The sequence below is a fragment of the Rhodnius prolixus genome, unplaced genomic scaffold (assembly GCF_049639745.1).
Source record: "Rhodnius prolixus isolate KJV_2025 unplaced genomic scaffold, Rpr scaffold_1, whole genome shotgun sequence".
NCBI classification, from domain to species: domain Eukaryota; kingdom Metazoa; phylum Arthropoda; class Insecta; order Hemiptera; family Reduviidae; genus Rhodnius; species Rhodnius prolixus.
In genome coordinates, this window is record NW_027411581.1 from 16,110,310 (window position 1) to 16,125,004 (window position 14,695).

The following is a 14,695-nucleotide window of genomic DNA, read 5'->3' on the forward strand; positions in this document are numbered from 1 at the left end:
TATTTTATTTCAATTTTTCCTTGAATTGTACAATTCTATGCTTATTTACTTATGAGTATAAAATGTAATATAATGATACAGTATGTTTGATTTTATTTATTTATTTGCAAAGTGTGGAATCTTGAGAATTTCAATAATCACGGTAGTAAAAAATAATGCAAAGGGAATTGTTTTGGATATACCCACGATCAAGTTTGAACCACTACATTTTTTTAAAAAACCTACTGCGGCTTCCTGGAGCGAAATATATTCCGACATTTCCAAATATTTATTTCATCCTCAGTGTTGTAACAATTTCATGTGACAGAACAAAAAATTGCATATCAGAAGATATACTCTTAAGTTACTTGATACAACATTCTTTGATGGCGTCAGGATTATCTTATCCACAAAAAAATTCCATGAAGGGTGATTGTAATTGTCAAGACTAGAATGTAGATGGCCTGGTCAACAGCTTTTAATTTTAGTTCTTTTACCTTCAGGCCATGAATATATCATATTTCAAAAATATCTGCGTAAATAGATATTATTATTACGAAAAAAAAAGCTGGTACTATTTACAACATTCATTATCTACTAAACAATGTTGCTTTCTTCGTGGTAGTTCCACGTCAGTTGATTTACATTCATTGATATAACCAACACATTTTCATCTAAATTAAGTTTCTTATAGTGAGCGTTAGAGGCTTTTGAACATTTATACATCTGTTTTCTTTCTTAGTCGAAAAACAAAAACAAAAATGTTCCGGTTAGAAACAGGAATGGACCATATAGAAAGCCATTTGTCGAAATCAAAGCTAAATTGTTAAACAGTTAAACAAATTGTGGCTTGGTTTGTCATTAACTTCTTAACAATACATAAGCATACTTCTTAACATTACAAATACCCTAACCTTCAATCAGACCTTGGAAGTAGAGATTCATACAAACGCAGCCCCACATGCTAATGTTTATGTAAAAGAAACAAACTGATTTGGACAAAAACTACCTTCTATGAACCGGTTTTACTTTCTAGCACAAAATTCATGCCTTTCTTTGCGGTTTAAGAAGAATAGGTATGATTCCTTCTGGACATTTTATATATGAAGGAAAAGAAAAAGGAAATTTCCTAGTTCATGCACTACCGCAAACGAAGAGACTGATACCTGATGCCCACAAGGCGATCGGAGTAAATTCGGATACTTCGCAAGCCTCAGAAAAACGTTCATAGAATATATAAAACGAAGAAGGAATATAAATTTTCAGTGTGACTACCAGGTTTTTATAGGAAAGTTGAGGCTCTCTCAGAAGTCATTTACAAGACAGCTGAATTTACGCTTCTTCCTTCACAGTAACCATGCGTTGACTGTTTTTTTTTTTTTTTTTTTTTATGTTTCTCTCTCTGCATTAATGTTTAAACGTGTTATGTTAAACATATATAATTAAATGTGTAATTTTTTGAGAGATAGATCTATAATTTGTTTTAAGTGAATAAAGCTACATGCTTATGTAATCTAAAGGTCACTTATCTTAAGTCTTGCACTACATAAGTGAGAAAGACTAACGCTTCACATTATAATTTAATCTTCAGAACTTTTGCTAAAAATAGCTGGTTTCGAAGCGTAAGAAATATTCGGAAGACATACTATCAAGAAAGCTTCTCCATTGGCCTAATAGTTTTTCTTCTGGATTCGATAAATATTTAACACGGTTCCTATAGTTTGGCCACATTGGGTGGAACATAAATAAAACTACATTCCTACTTTCCTATACTTAGCAATTATAAGAGGTGTAAAAGTTTAGAGGCCAATACATAAAAAGTATTGGAAACCTAAGGAATAATACAATCAACTGAAAACAGTTTATAAGTAGATTCTGCTCTTAATTCAACAAGCCCAAATTAATGAAGATAATTAACTAGTTCTTTAAACTTAATATCACTTGTGTTGGTAAGCATGGAAATCGAAATGTATAACCAAGTGTTTGCAAAAGGAGGGGAATAGAAAGTGGGAAGTTTGGGAAGTATCCTTGCTCCTTGTTCAGCAAGCTAGTACTGATAAGGGGTGTTCGCTGTACTCTGGGTGAAGAGATTTGATCGTATAGTACCGTATGGAAGTCGTGAGAACGATGTCGTAATGCGGTTTCTATATCTTCGCTTTAGAAGCTAGGAATTGTACTTTAAAGTATAAATTTGTACTACTGCACTGTCAAACTTATTAGAAATATGTTAGCTACTCTTTTGATTTTGATTTTCTCTATAATAGCCGCTGAATCTTTTACAACCAAAAAATATTCATTAGTAATGCCTAACGTTCAACCAAATGTTGTAAGTACTATGTATGTCTTTTTTCAAATTTCATTTTTTTATTCAGTTTCATGTTACGGTTTGTTAAATCTTACTTTTATTAGTAGTAAAAAAATAACCATGTTGATGTATCAAGACCGATAAAATAATTTCTTATTTTGGTATTTAAATTTCTTGGTGCAAATCAGACTTGTAGAAGATAATTGTACGTTTTTATTTTTTCTCCATCTATTTTTCGACATAATACATATTGTCGATTTTGTTTACCGAAACAAAATCTTTTTATTCCAGCCTCAAACATATGCTTGCAATACCCTTTGGGCATGCAGAGATGTGTGCAACTTACTGGATTACTCACAGAGACACTCTAGCCCGCATCACAAACACTCACTCCTTCAGATTAACACATCATTCATTTAAATTCTCTTGAATTCTAGGACAAAACAATTATTTAAGGTAGCCAAAATAGATCTTTTAGATCAGTGTAGATTTGGCTTCATTAATCCTCTTTAACTTCCCCAAAAAAATTTTTATAAGCTAGATGATAACTAGAAAAATTACAATTCATCAGTGGGAAACCCATGTTTTCGTAGAATATGATAAAAACAGCTACAATAATATTTAATTGAAATACTATTAAGTTAATTGGTATATTTGTATTTTCTGACTTATTTGTCTGTTTACGTTTTGTCTCCTCTGACTGAGATTTCTTTGATGAAATTATTAGTTAATAAACTGGTAACTGGAAGATTAGTGTTTTGATCTCTTTTATTACATTTCTAAAAGAAATAATTTGTATGAAACAAATCATATACTGGCGTGGTCTTATAATAATAGGTGTTTCATCCTGAAGTTATCATTAAGCGCCTCTTCTATTCTCCAACATGCGAACTACGAACGGTTCTGCATACCTTACTTATAGGTTTTAAAGCGGTCAGATAAGTGTTGTTAGGGTAAGATTTAGAAGGGGTAAGATGAAGTAGGTAATCCACACGTCGCAATGGGTAATTTTGCTAAAATACAAGAAAGAAGAATAGCTTCTTTGGAGGACATTGATTTTATTCTATCCAACATTGACTGCTAGCACCAACAGCTTGTATCTAATGGTCGTAATTCTAAGCAATCAGCGAAACTAGAAAAAGCTTGGGAAACCTAGAAGTAGTAATTTAATTTTATTAGTCATGTGAACGTTTACTTCGACTTACCTCTCATTGAATTATTTTTTATTTAGTAGGCATATCTATGCCAGTTCCTAAAGTTGTCTCTTTTGCGTGGGCAGCTCTGTGGCTTTTATAAACACCCAAGTTATAGAATAAACAATCTGATCGATTATTTTCCTTGAAGTGAGCTTCTAATCAGGAAATTTGAAAGGATATCAGTAATGGGATCACCTAATAAAACAATATCATGTGCGTACATCAATATCACTATTTTGGAGAGATTCGGTGTGAACAACTGGAATACAAACTGACCCTTTATCTCTGAAGTACTTTTAACATTATTAAAAAAAAAAATCAATACCTTATGATAAAAAGTTGCTTATGGTTCTATTATTATTGACTTTTGGATGACTACAGCTATTTTATTGTTCTACTTCTAGCTAGTTACCTTATTGCATTAGATACCGGACAATAAGGTTGATTATTATTGTAATGAATAGTTATGACTATATTGCAAAGAACCTTGATAATCGGAACAAATAATAATTTGTACCGGGGTTGTGCTCATTAAAGTTCCTATTACCGAGTGGTTGAGGAGGGGGCTATAAAAATAAATAAAAACTATGGTTATGAATTTCATATTTAAAATATCGTATCGTCTCTATTCTTAGCTGCATCCACTGATCCGAATTGAAGGAACATCCACCCTGTTAAAAATAAAAATAAATGAATGGGTGGAAACGTTTTTAGTCAAAGAACAAAAAAGCCTGTGGATACTTTGTGCATTTCCCAAAATCGCATTTGAGGGATGGTATCTGTTTGTTAGAAAAATTTGCACAAGTTGTATTGAAATAAAAAATGCGTATATTGTATCAATATTCTTGTGACTAAAATCTATTCCTTACCATCACTATTACTAAACTAATAAACTGTTACTGAAAGGGCAACTGAAGGCTGTTTTTCTTAGTTTTTCTTCATGAACACAAGCCATGAAGCAACCAACAGATAGTTCTACACTATTAATGTCTAACCTGATAATAGAAATAAAAGTGTCAATATTTAAAGCAATTAGATATTTCAAAATAAGACAAATGAATAACTACTTATGAGAAATAGCTAGAAATAACTATTTCGGCTTTATAGATCTGTTCATAGGAGCTGATGTGTTTGAGGGTTTGCACGTTGTGACTTTTGTCTAAGAGAATGATTTGCTTTTATTTATGCAAAAACAAATACTTCCTAACTAATACCTTAATACACAATAGTGTAATATGGAAAATACAATTAGCCTAGTATCCTAATAAACTTTAATGGAGTTAAATTAAATTTTTAAGTACCTATTAATTTTTTGTTTTGACAGGATGAACTTTATCTATGTACACCAGTGAAAGTGAACTACACAAAAAATTTTTACATAGGTGGGTCGTTCAGTTTCTAATTTGTCATTTATTTATAAATTTACATTATTTCTTGATCAAATAAATATCGTTGACAAAAAAAATTCTGCAGTAGCCTAAATTGCGAATTAAAAAAAAAAAATCTGGTAGAAGGAATTCTTCGCTTATGGATTGATAATCGTCTTTTTTTAAATGGTGTTATTTTTTTATTTTCCTTCTTGAAATTAGAAATAGATTTTTACCTTGGTGTCAAGCAATTAATTATGTATTGTTTAAAACAGAATAATTTTTCACAATAAGATGAGTAGTTGATTTGGGTTAATGTAATTTTAGAATAATCGTTTATAATGTTTTCCATAATAATCATCAGTTGAAGATGGCCTTCTTAGATTGAAATTTATTGAAAAATCATTTAACAAAGAAGAGTACCAATCCGCAAGTAAGGAATTTATAAATTGCACATTGCAACGTTAAATTTCAAATACATGCACTAATGTAAATGTATAATTTATAAAATATTAAGATCTTTCTAGTCAACAATGTTAATTTTGCGTGAATGGTAAAGTAACCCAAAAATTTCTAGAATAATTGTGGATAATTTTTAGTTGGTTTTGAGCCCAAAGCCAGCATGGGAACAGTTCATCACATGTTGCTGTATGGTTGCCAGTTACCTGGAAGTTCTCAGGAAGTTTGGTAAGACTTCTTTTTTTATTTTAGGTGAAATTTAAATGAGTGGGTGCTTACAAATTTAGATCTGAACGCAAACCATTCGTACAGTATCTGATTTTGAAGAAGCGTTTTTGTCTTTAAATGTGTTAATAAATCAGGCTGTACGTATTTTAGAATAATATTAATGTAGCTTCTTTTTGGTGTACGCACACCAATGTTATCATCAACCAATTTATACTTGTGAATAGGATTAAATAATGTAACCTAGGTCTGACTTTCTTCAGAATTGCTCTGTTATTCAGAGGGTCTGTAATTACCAAAATAAAAAAATCTGAATTTACTAATGTTATTGACATCTGGACGACTACTGCCATTTAATTGGTGTACTTCGAGCTAATTGCTGATTATTGCAGTTAATTAGCAAAATTAATTGTTAGGGGTGCTGCAATTGAAATAATTTCTATTTTTGAAATACATTTAGGAACTGTGGTGAGATGGTAAGAGATGTAGAAGAAGATCAGCACAATCCTTGTAAAGCTGGCTCTCAGGTACGATTACAATTATTTAATCTATCATCATTTACGATATTTGCAAATATTTTTTTATGTTAACTTAATTGTAATAGATCATATATGCTTGGGCGAGAGATGCGCCGAAACTTAATTTGCCTGAAAGTGTTGGTTTTAAAGTAGGAGGTGACTCGTCAATTCAATATCTTGTTCTACAAGTTCATTATGCTCATTCATTGCGTAAGTGAAATTAATTAGTGAACTTTCTTATTATTTATTTAAGAATGTTTACATTTTGTAGAATCCATTTATGTATTTATTTATTTTTTTGTCCATCATAGGTAGTAAAAGTATGAAACAATATTAGCTAACTTATTCAATTTGTATTACCAGCATTTTTCCGGTTGCAAATTAATCACATCTTAAGAAAACTTTGAAGTAGAAAACTCCGCAGCCTTGAATTTTCCTGTGTTTAGAAGCTATGCTTTTGAATTTTGCCTCTAATGCAGCATGATAATTTCGTGATTTATGAATATTGCCCCAAGATTATTTAAATGGGCTCGACAAACATCTAAGTTCTAGGAAATTCTATTTGTGCATAGAGACATTTCTGATCGTTCTCAAACCACAGAGTGCATTCTAGTATAATCTTTCTAAGACTCGAATTGATATAATTATCTGCATCAACGCAGAAATTTGCAGCTTTCTTGAAGTTAGATCATCCTAAAATCCAGAGGGAGACCTTTTTTCATCCGGCCTTTCTTGCAGGAAAAAACACGAATAATTTTATAGTGAGACCAGTTCCAGGTTTTTTTGTTTCACATATTCTGAATAATTTATACCAACAGTAAGAAGTCAATCTTTAGAAATGCCTTGTTTATTTAGTGTGAGAAATTTATAAGAATTCATTACTTTAATTAAATTAGCGTACTTTTGTTTGTAATAATTATTAACTCCTAAGAAAAAAGTAAATACGATTTAAAACAGACAGAAATTAGTCTCGTTTAATTTTGAGAATTGAATTGTGTATTGGCATTTTATATCTTCATTATGTTGTATGTTTTTTGTTTTAAATTTTTAAATCATAATGTTACTTTATTAGATGGTGCAACTGACAATTCCGGAGTATATCTGTTTTATACTGAAAAACTGTAAGTTTATACTCTTTAGATGGTTATAGGGAAGTATATTCAAAGAAATATTTAATTAATACCTTTTATTCATTTACAGTATGCCGAAATTGGCTGGAGTATTATTGTTGGGCACTGCAGGATATATTAGACCTTTGTCAGTGGAGCATATGGAAACTGCTTGTACCATTGATGAAGATAAAGTGTTACATCCATTTGCTTTTAGAACTCACACCCATCAATTAGGTAGGTTGAAATGTAATGCTTCCTTTAAAGACGTTTAGTATGTCTTGCCTATTTCTTATCATAATACTTTTTTGTGTGAGCCTTATAACTAACTGTAACCGTTAAAAGACAAAAAATGCAGTTTTAGTGCTTTCAAAGCTCAAATAAACAACTTTGTTGGAATTGAGAGTTTAACTTTTAATAAAAAACTTTGTATAATAACCTTTTTCTTTTAACGTTTGGTTCTCATAACTAAATATTGATGAATATAACTCATTGAAGTAGGTTACAGTTGGTTCTCTCACAGGACAATGTATCAATACCAACCTTCCTAACACCTCACAATTTCAATAGAACAATTTCACATCCACGCTCTCACACCCATGCGCCATCCAGGACACCGAATTTAGAGGCCAGAGCCACTTAAATGATATTAGAAAAAAAGACTTTAAAGATGCGATCAAACAATCGAAATTTTGTAGTAATTACTTTGTTTCCTTAATTATCTCAATGTGTGGCCTCTTATAAAAGAATGCCACTTGTTGCATCTTTATAGTTTTATGGCCTCAATCCATTTGCTACTGTGTACCTTTTAGGGTTTCATCCAAAAATTTTTCCTTCCACTAAGCTACAATCCAGAAAATCCAAATTTATAACTTTTCATAACTTCATGGTAGCCAATTTCTTCCTGAAGTTGTTAACTAATTACACTTGCTGTTATCAATTTTCTGCTGTGAATCACCTAGAGTTTATCAGGTTTTTTGAGAAACCTCATTGCTATTCTATAATGTATCTTTATACTTCACCCTTCATTTTTTGCTCCATAGATGAGAACAGATACAATGAACTATACTCAGCCATTTTAGTCCCTTTGGTTGCTCCTCCTTGCTCCTATTTGTACACCATTATAAAAATTTTTTACAAGAAGAGCTTTCTTAACATTTAGATTTGTATAGAATTTTAGATTGCTGCATTTGCAGCGATTAGGGTTGACGATTGCTGTACAAACAGTATCAAGATCCATTAACGGCTAGTGAGGAGTAAATAGGGTTGGAAACCTGTAAAAATGAATTAAATAAGTTCTTGTATTGTTCTTGTATACATAGAAATGCCCTAAGTCGCTTCCACAATCTTCCATTTCACCTTAAGAGACATTCGTCTCTCCTTTTGGGTAGTAAATTTTTCAATAACTCTCTTATTAAGATAAGGAATTGCCATATTAGAAAGCTGCAAAAGAGGAATGCCTTTGTCGTTACATTGAATTTATGAGAAAAGTTTTATTCTATTAGAGTAAAAAAACACTTCAGGAGTAGCCATGGATGTTGTTATTAATTTTTTTACAAAAGTTTCATATCTTCGCTGAGAGTTTTCCCCAGTTGGTTTCATTAAAGAAATAAAAAGCTAACAGCCCATTACTTCTCATTAACTTCTTAGTTATGTAATTGTTTCAGGTTCTTGGTGTACCTTTTTAAAATTCAAAGTTGTAAAAGCATCGCGCAGATTTCAGTGCTTGCAGAAATTTAGAATTTTACTCTAAAGATTTTTTGGATATTTTCAATGTAGGTTTTTTTTTTTATAGATGTATATAGTTCAGAATCCTCTAGTGAAAACTAAAAATCACGTTCCTTTACGTGAAAACAATACAACACATTATACTCTTATTAGATACTCTCGTCTACTCGGTTATTTACAGCTTCGTTTTTTAGCATCAGAACATACGAGTACATATGGCTCATTCTCAATGATTAATTTTGAATATATTATACAGTAAGACACTCATTGCCTTGTATTTATATGGACAATTCCATCTCTCAGGGACCTTTTGTGAAAAGAATGATTCAGTTGGATCATTCAGTTTCAACATATTCTTAATTGATACTTTCTGCAACGATGATGAATAGGGTAAAGCGTTATCGGCTGAACGTTCAAATTTCATGAAGTCTGGAAATTACGGATTAAGAGATGTCTTATAATTAATACTTTTTCTGATTAATAAGCCACCATATCATGTCGAACAGCTTCTTTTCGAAAAAACAATGATGGTAACTTTGGACGTTTTTCAAAGAAGCCTCTCTCAAGATTTCAAAATTAAAAATCTTAACTAAATGACATAGGTTTAGAAAGTATTAGATGGGTGGAGGAAGTGAATGCAAAGCCAAATCAATTGTTGTGGCCTCCTTAGACATCAAGTTAGAAATTGAAAGTAAAAGTAGTTTGTGTGTAATATTAAAGAGTATTCAAAAGTATGCTAAACACAAGTAGTTGCACTATATCTTAGTTACTGTGAATATTATCTCGGAGTTGAGGGTGTCTCGCATGTGGTTCCGCAGTTAGGCAGAGATATCCGGTGAGTAGTCAATCTTTTAGATTCCCTAAGAGAAAATAATAAAAGAAGGGCACTTAATATTAAAAGGAGGGTAGCAGACATGCGCCTCCTCCCCTTAAAAAAATAAGTGTTTAACTTATTCTGCAAATTAAGTCTTACGAATCTGTTTAATATATTGTAGTAAGACCGAAAAGGTCTTTATAGCAGTTTTTTATGGATTAAAATACATTTTTTGCAGGGAAAGTTGTTGCTGGATATAGAGTGCGTCTAGAAAATGGAAGAAACGAGTGGACATTGCTTGGAAAGAAAAATCCGCAAGATCCGCAAATGTTTTATCCAATTGAAAAGAATTTAACTGTGAGACAAGGAGATCAGTTGGTAAATACTGTACTAACTTAATTATTAGACTGAAGTAGTTAAAGAAATTATTTAAGGTATTAAAAGTGAAGAAATTAGTTCAGTGGTGACAGTCAGACTTTCAGTCAGACAATTATTCATTCTACATAATAGTATTGTATTACTATCATGTTTTAAATGTGTGTATTTATATATTTAAAAATATACATATTTTTAGGCCGCCCGTTGTACTATGGAGAGTCATCTTTACACCACAACTTTCATTGGGTTAGTGTTACAATTTTCTTTAGCGGAAGTATGCTAAAGTTAGTTCTACGATAATTATAAATAGCATATTAATTGGAGCACTAGTTGTATTGTAAATGTATAACAGTCCTTTTATTCCAGAATTTTTTTGTCTAGGGCGACCAACAAGGATGAAATGTGCAATTTTTATTTGATGTACTGGGTAGAACAGAGTGAACCATTAAGTAAGAAGTATTGCTTCACCAGTGGACCACCTAACTATTACTGGAATAATCCTGGAAACCTTAATAACATTCCAGATGGAGCTTCATCATTAAACTAATGTCAGCCTTATTTATTTTTAAAATACAAATAATATATTCCATTTTTTTTTTAAATTTATTTATTTAGTCTGTATGCACGTATACCATAAGTAAATATGAGATATGAGAAACTGGTGCGGGAAGAGCAGAAGGAGAGAAATATTTAAATTTAAATTTATGTATCTGTCTTAATGCTTTAAGAGCAATAATGGATAAAATTTTCATCAATGGGAAAGAATTCCTTAAAATGTGTTTTTGTCTCGGCCCAATTAATAAGTGTGAACATTACTAGACTTACTCATAAACGGGAAATCGTAGAATCTTCCAACAATACAGGAGCTTCCAGGTAATAATTTTTAACCAGCTCCCACAACAACGCATTTAAGACAATTAATTTTTTTCAAAACGTTGGGAAAAATTAGAGAAGTGATTTAATAGCCGAATTCTCTTTGCTATTAATACTCAGAACTTAACTTCTAATGTTCACAATCTTCTTCCTTCTGAAGAGCAATTTAAAAAATTAAACGATTCCAATACCTAATTAAGTATTAATAAGAACCAATTATCAATGTGTTATACATTTCCAAATGATGAATGATAACGATGATGGACATCATTATTATAATAAACATAATGATGAACATCATTATTATAATAAACATAATGATGAACATCATTATTATAATAAACATAATGATGAACATCATTATTATAAACTTTCTTATTTTAGGAAAAGGGTATGCGCCAATGGACAAAAAAATAATTTTTACTAAAACTTTTCTTGGGGCTGTACATTTTGGGTACCATTAGTGCTCGTATTATCTCAGTTAGGTGCTCAGGATTCTTGCTTTTAAAGGCAATATCGGACTTTGCACTTATAAGAACTCCTTATTGACCTAGTTTATAGACCTTTCAGTTCATGACTGGAGACAACTAAATTACTCAAGAGTATTTGAATTTGTGGAAAAATCTTCAATTAAGATATAAATTTTAGTGTTTTTTTTTCTTTAAAAAAAAAGCAATACAGAAAAGTTATTTACAATAATAAATAATAAATTTACATTTAAAATAATTATTAGAAATTTATTTTTAAAATTTTACTTTATCTAATATTAACATTAACTAACTCGCTTGCAGATTTAGAAAATAAGTGATTTGGGCTGTTCTTGGCAACAGAATTGGACCATTTACTTAAAACGAACAATACATCGTCAGAATGAATTTTCAAAACATTCCTCTTGTGTACTTAATGTTGTGATTCTCAATATTTTTGTTTTACGTTAACTAATTATTGAATTAATTAGATATGATATATTTCAGTCAAATCTACTTTTAGTGTTTTTATTATTATTACTTTTTTTATTTTGTAAAAATATATAACGTTTTACCAAAGAAATACTAAAATTATTTTGTTACCAAAATTATAATATTAAATTTGAAAAATAATTCTCAGAACAAAGAGAATAAGTTCTGAACTTTCTATGACAGTATTACAAATATTGTGAAATAAATTTAATCTAAATTATAACTTTTAATTTGATATAATGTTCAAATAAATATATTTTATTAAAATTAGAAAAAGTAGTTAAAAATGCAAAGTTTAGAGCTGCAGAGCTGAATAATTTTTGTAGATTTTATCCGTCAAAGAACGCATGTTATCCTTATCTCTGATCGGTTTTAGACTCTCTTTTATCAGAAGGTAGGTTGATGTATCAGAAGTTGTAGAATATGAATTCCACTTCATCAAACACTTGTCCTTGCCGAGTTTACCACTCAAGCGTGGTATAACCGGTAAAAACAAGTTAGTTAAACGTATCTAAATTGGATTCAAATACATTTTTAATTTGGAAATTTTGGACTTATGTCAGTTTTTTCGAATCTGAGTTTGAAAAGGTTTGTTTGTATTAAGTTTTGAAAACTGCGTGAAATAAAGATTAAAAAAATCGCATGCGCTAAAAAGATGCAACAGGTAGAACCGAGATTGTAGTAACCATCGTCCACGAGTTAGGAGATTTTGCGCTTCTCTTTGTAATATTGTGTTCATCTTTTGTGAAATTTAATTATTTCTATTGCATATTTATCCACTTAAAAGTAAGTAACAATGTATGCAAAAACTTATTTGATACTTAAATTTATTTCTTACCTAATTTTATACAGGTTGTAGTCGTAGTGGACAGTTGAAAAACTTCGGAATTTAGGAAAAATATTGTGAGCACGAAACTGTATGCCTGGTTTATCATCCAACACATGACTGAATCGAGATTTAATCATACTGGCCTATTCCACTGTTCTCACTTCAAGAATAACTGTGATCCAAGGGATCAGCATTCAATGAGTGATACGAATTACTATAATGACCGTAGAGTTTCTCCGAAGCGAATGCTTACTTGAATAACTTCTCATATGGTGCATTTATTAATCATTTGAATCATTAACACTAAATCTACTTTCGATTAGCGTATTTAAAAAGTAGTCCTATTTCATAAAGAATTTCATGCATATCATTGATAGGTAGATTAAGCAGTTTGGTGTAAAGATTTCCTTTTAACTTACGTTACCGTCTAGCATACACTTCAAGTCAGTAAGTGAAGTCGACATTTCTTAATTATCAATCTGATGATGGATAAAAGTCCAAAACTAGTCACAGTCATACAATAAACATGTGTACTATGACGGATAAAATCAAAAGTATTGTCCAGTACTACTGACTAACTACATTTTCTACTAAGTCATGTCTAGTTGAACAATTCGACATCAACACTTTTTTTCGGGCAGTCACAAATGCGGTCGCTTTTGCTGCTGAAATTAATTATTTTTGACATATTAAAAGATCGAATAATAGTGCTGCATGGCTTTTTAAATGTGCACGTAAACAAAAGGGAAAATTGGAAGAAACAAGCGTCTGACGCTTTGCCTCTTTTTCTTCAGAAAGCGTTGCAAAAAAAAAAAAAAGACGAAGCGTGAATGAGGCTGAAAGAAAGCACTGTCCACTGTCATAATCTCTAACAGACCTCTCTCAGTACAGGAAAATCCAAAGATGGTGATAAGTAAATTTTGGCTTTTTTTCCCCTTAAATGGAAATAAGAAGTGATTGTATAACCTGGAAACATGAATTGTAGTATAAAAGCATCCAAAATTTGACCTCTTAAACTTTACTCTATCAAAATTACTCAACGTGAGAGGTGAGTAGTTCTCACTGTGTTATTATTATCTGTCTACTATCATATTTGCTTTCAAGCTGCTGTTTTATTTGAAACCTGATACATTTATTAAATCACCCTTAAACAAAATTTAGCATGTGCACTCTATGATAATTTTAATAAAAATGAAAAATTGGAAAAGTAATAAAAGTTCCTTCAAAAAGTTCGAAGTATCCCAAGTGTGGAAAAGACCAAAAAAGTGATAAATAATTTGAAAATTAGGTTTTTTAGTTAGTACATGGAAAAAATAAACAGTGAGTTCATTTGTAGAAACAAAAACAATTCCTCTTAAAAGAATCTTGTTTTTTTTTTCTGGTTTACATTAATTAGATTAGATTACTGCTAATGTGCATTTATAAGTATTCAATAATTGAATTTACAAATACTTGTTTTTAGATCACTTACTACCCACCGTCTAACCTAATTTTTATATTTTTGTTTAGTGCGCAATAGTGCATAAAAAACGCGAACTGCTGATCTAAAGTAGATGCGCATTCCTATTGCCTATCTCCTACCACATCACATCAGCTCAACATTGTGCATAGGCAATACTATAATTCGAAGACCTCTTCTAATTAAACCTCCAGTCGCAAGATGTCAGTAATGTTATTACTTCCTCGTATCCAACAGCCAGAATAGCTGCTTGTACGTAAACCACATTGCCACAATGTTGCAGATCAAGACCCAATAAGTTGAATCTTCGTAGTTTTTTCAGAAGCGAATACTGAAAATCAATATTATAATCGACTAGCTGATCCAACCATGAAGATGTGCGGTGGTCATGAGATAGATATGTTTCCGCGATCGTCTGCACAGTTATTTCTTCAGATCCCTTTATCCTCGGAGGTCCCTTCATCAAAGGGTTGGATCAATTCAAGTTTGATATCTCA

At 31.1% G+C, this 14,695-nt stretch overlaps 1 protein-coding gene across 1 annotated transcript; it reads left to right on the forward strand.

Moving 5' to 3' along the window:
* The first annotated feature begins 1,962 nt into the window (after nt 1-1,962).
* On the forward strand, nt 1,963-12,001 carry Phm (Peptidylglycine-alpha-hydroxylating monooxygenase). Its single transcript, XM_074114169.1, has 11 exons — nt 1,963-2,305; nt 4,805-4,862; nt 5,447-5,534; nt 5,992-6,058; nt 6,136-6,259; nt 7,122-7,170; nt 7,250-7,395; nt 9,939-10,078; nt 10,275-10,324; nt 10,460-10,626; nt 11,743-12,001. The coding sequence occupies exons 1-10, from the start codon at nt 2,204-2,206 to the stop codon at nt 10,623-10,625; spliced, it is 990 nt and encodes a 329-aa protein (XP_073970270.1). The 5' UTR covers nt 1,963-2,203; the 3' UTR covers nt 10,626; nt 11,743-12,001.
* Nucleotides 12,002-14,695: the final 2,694 nt, after the last annotated feature.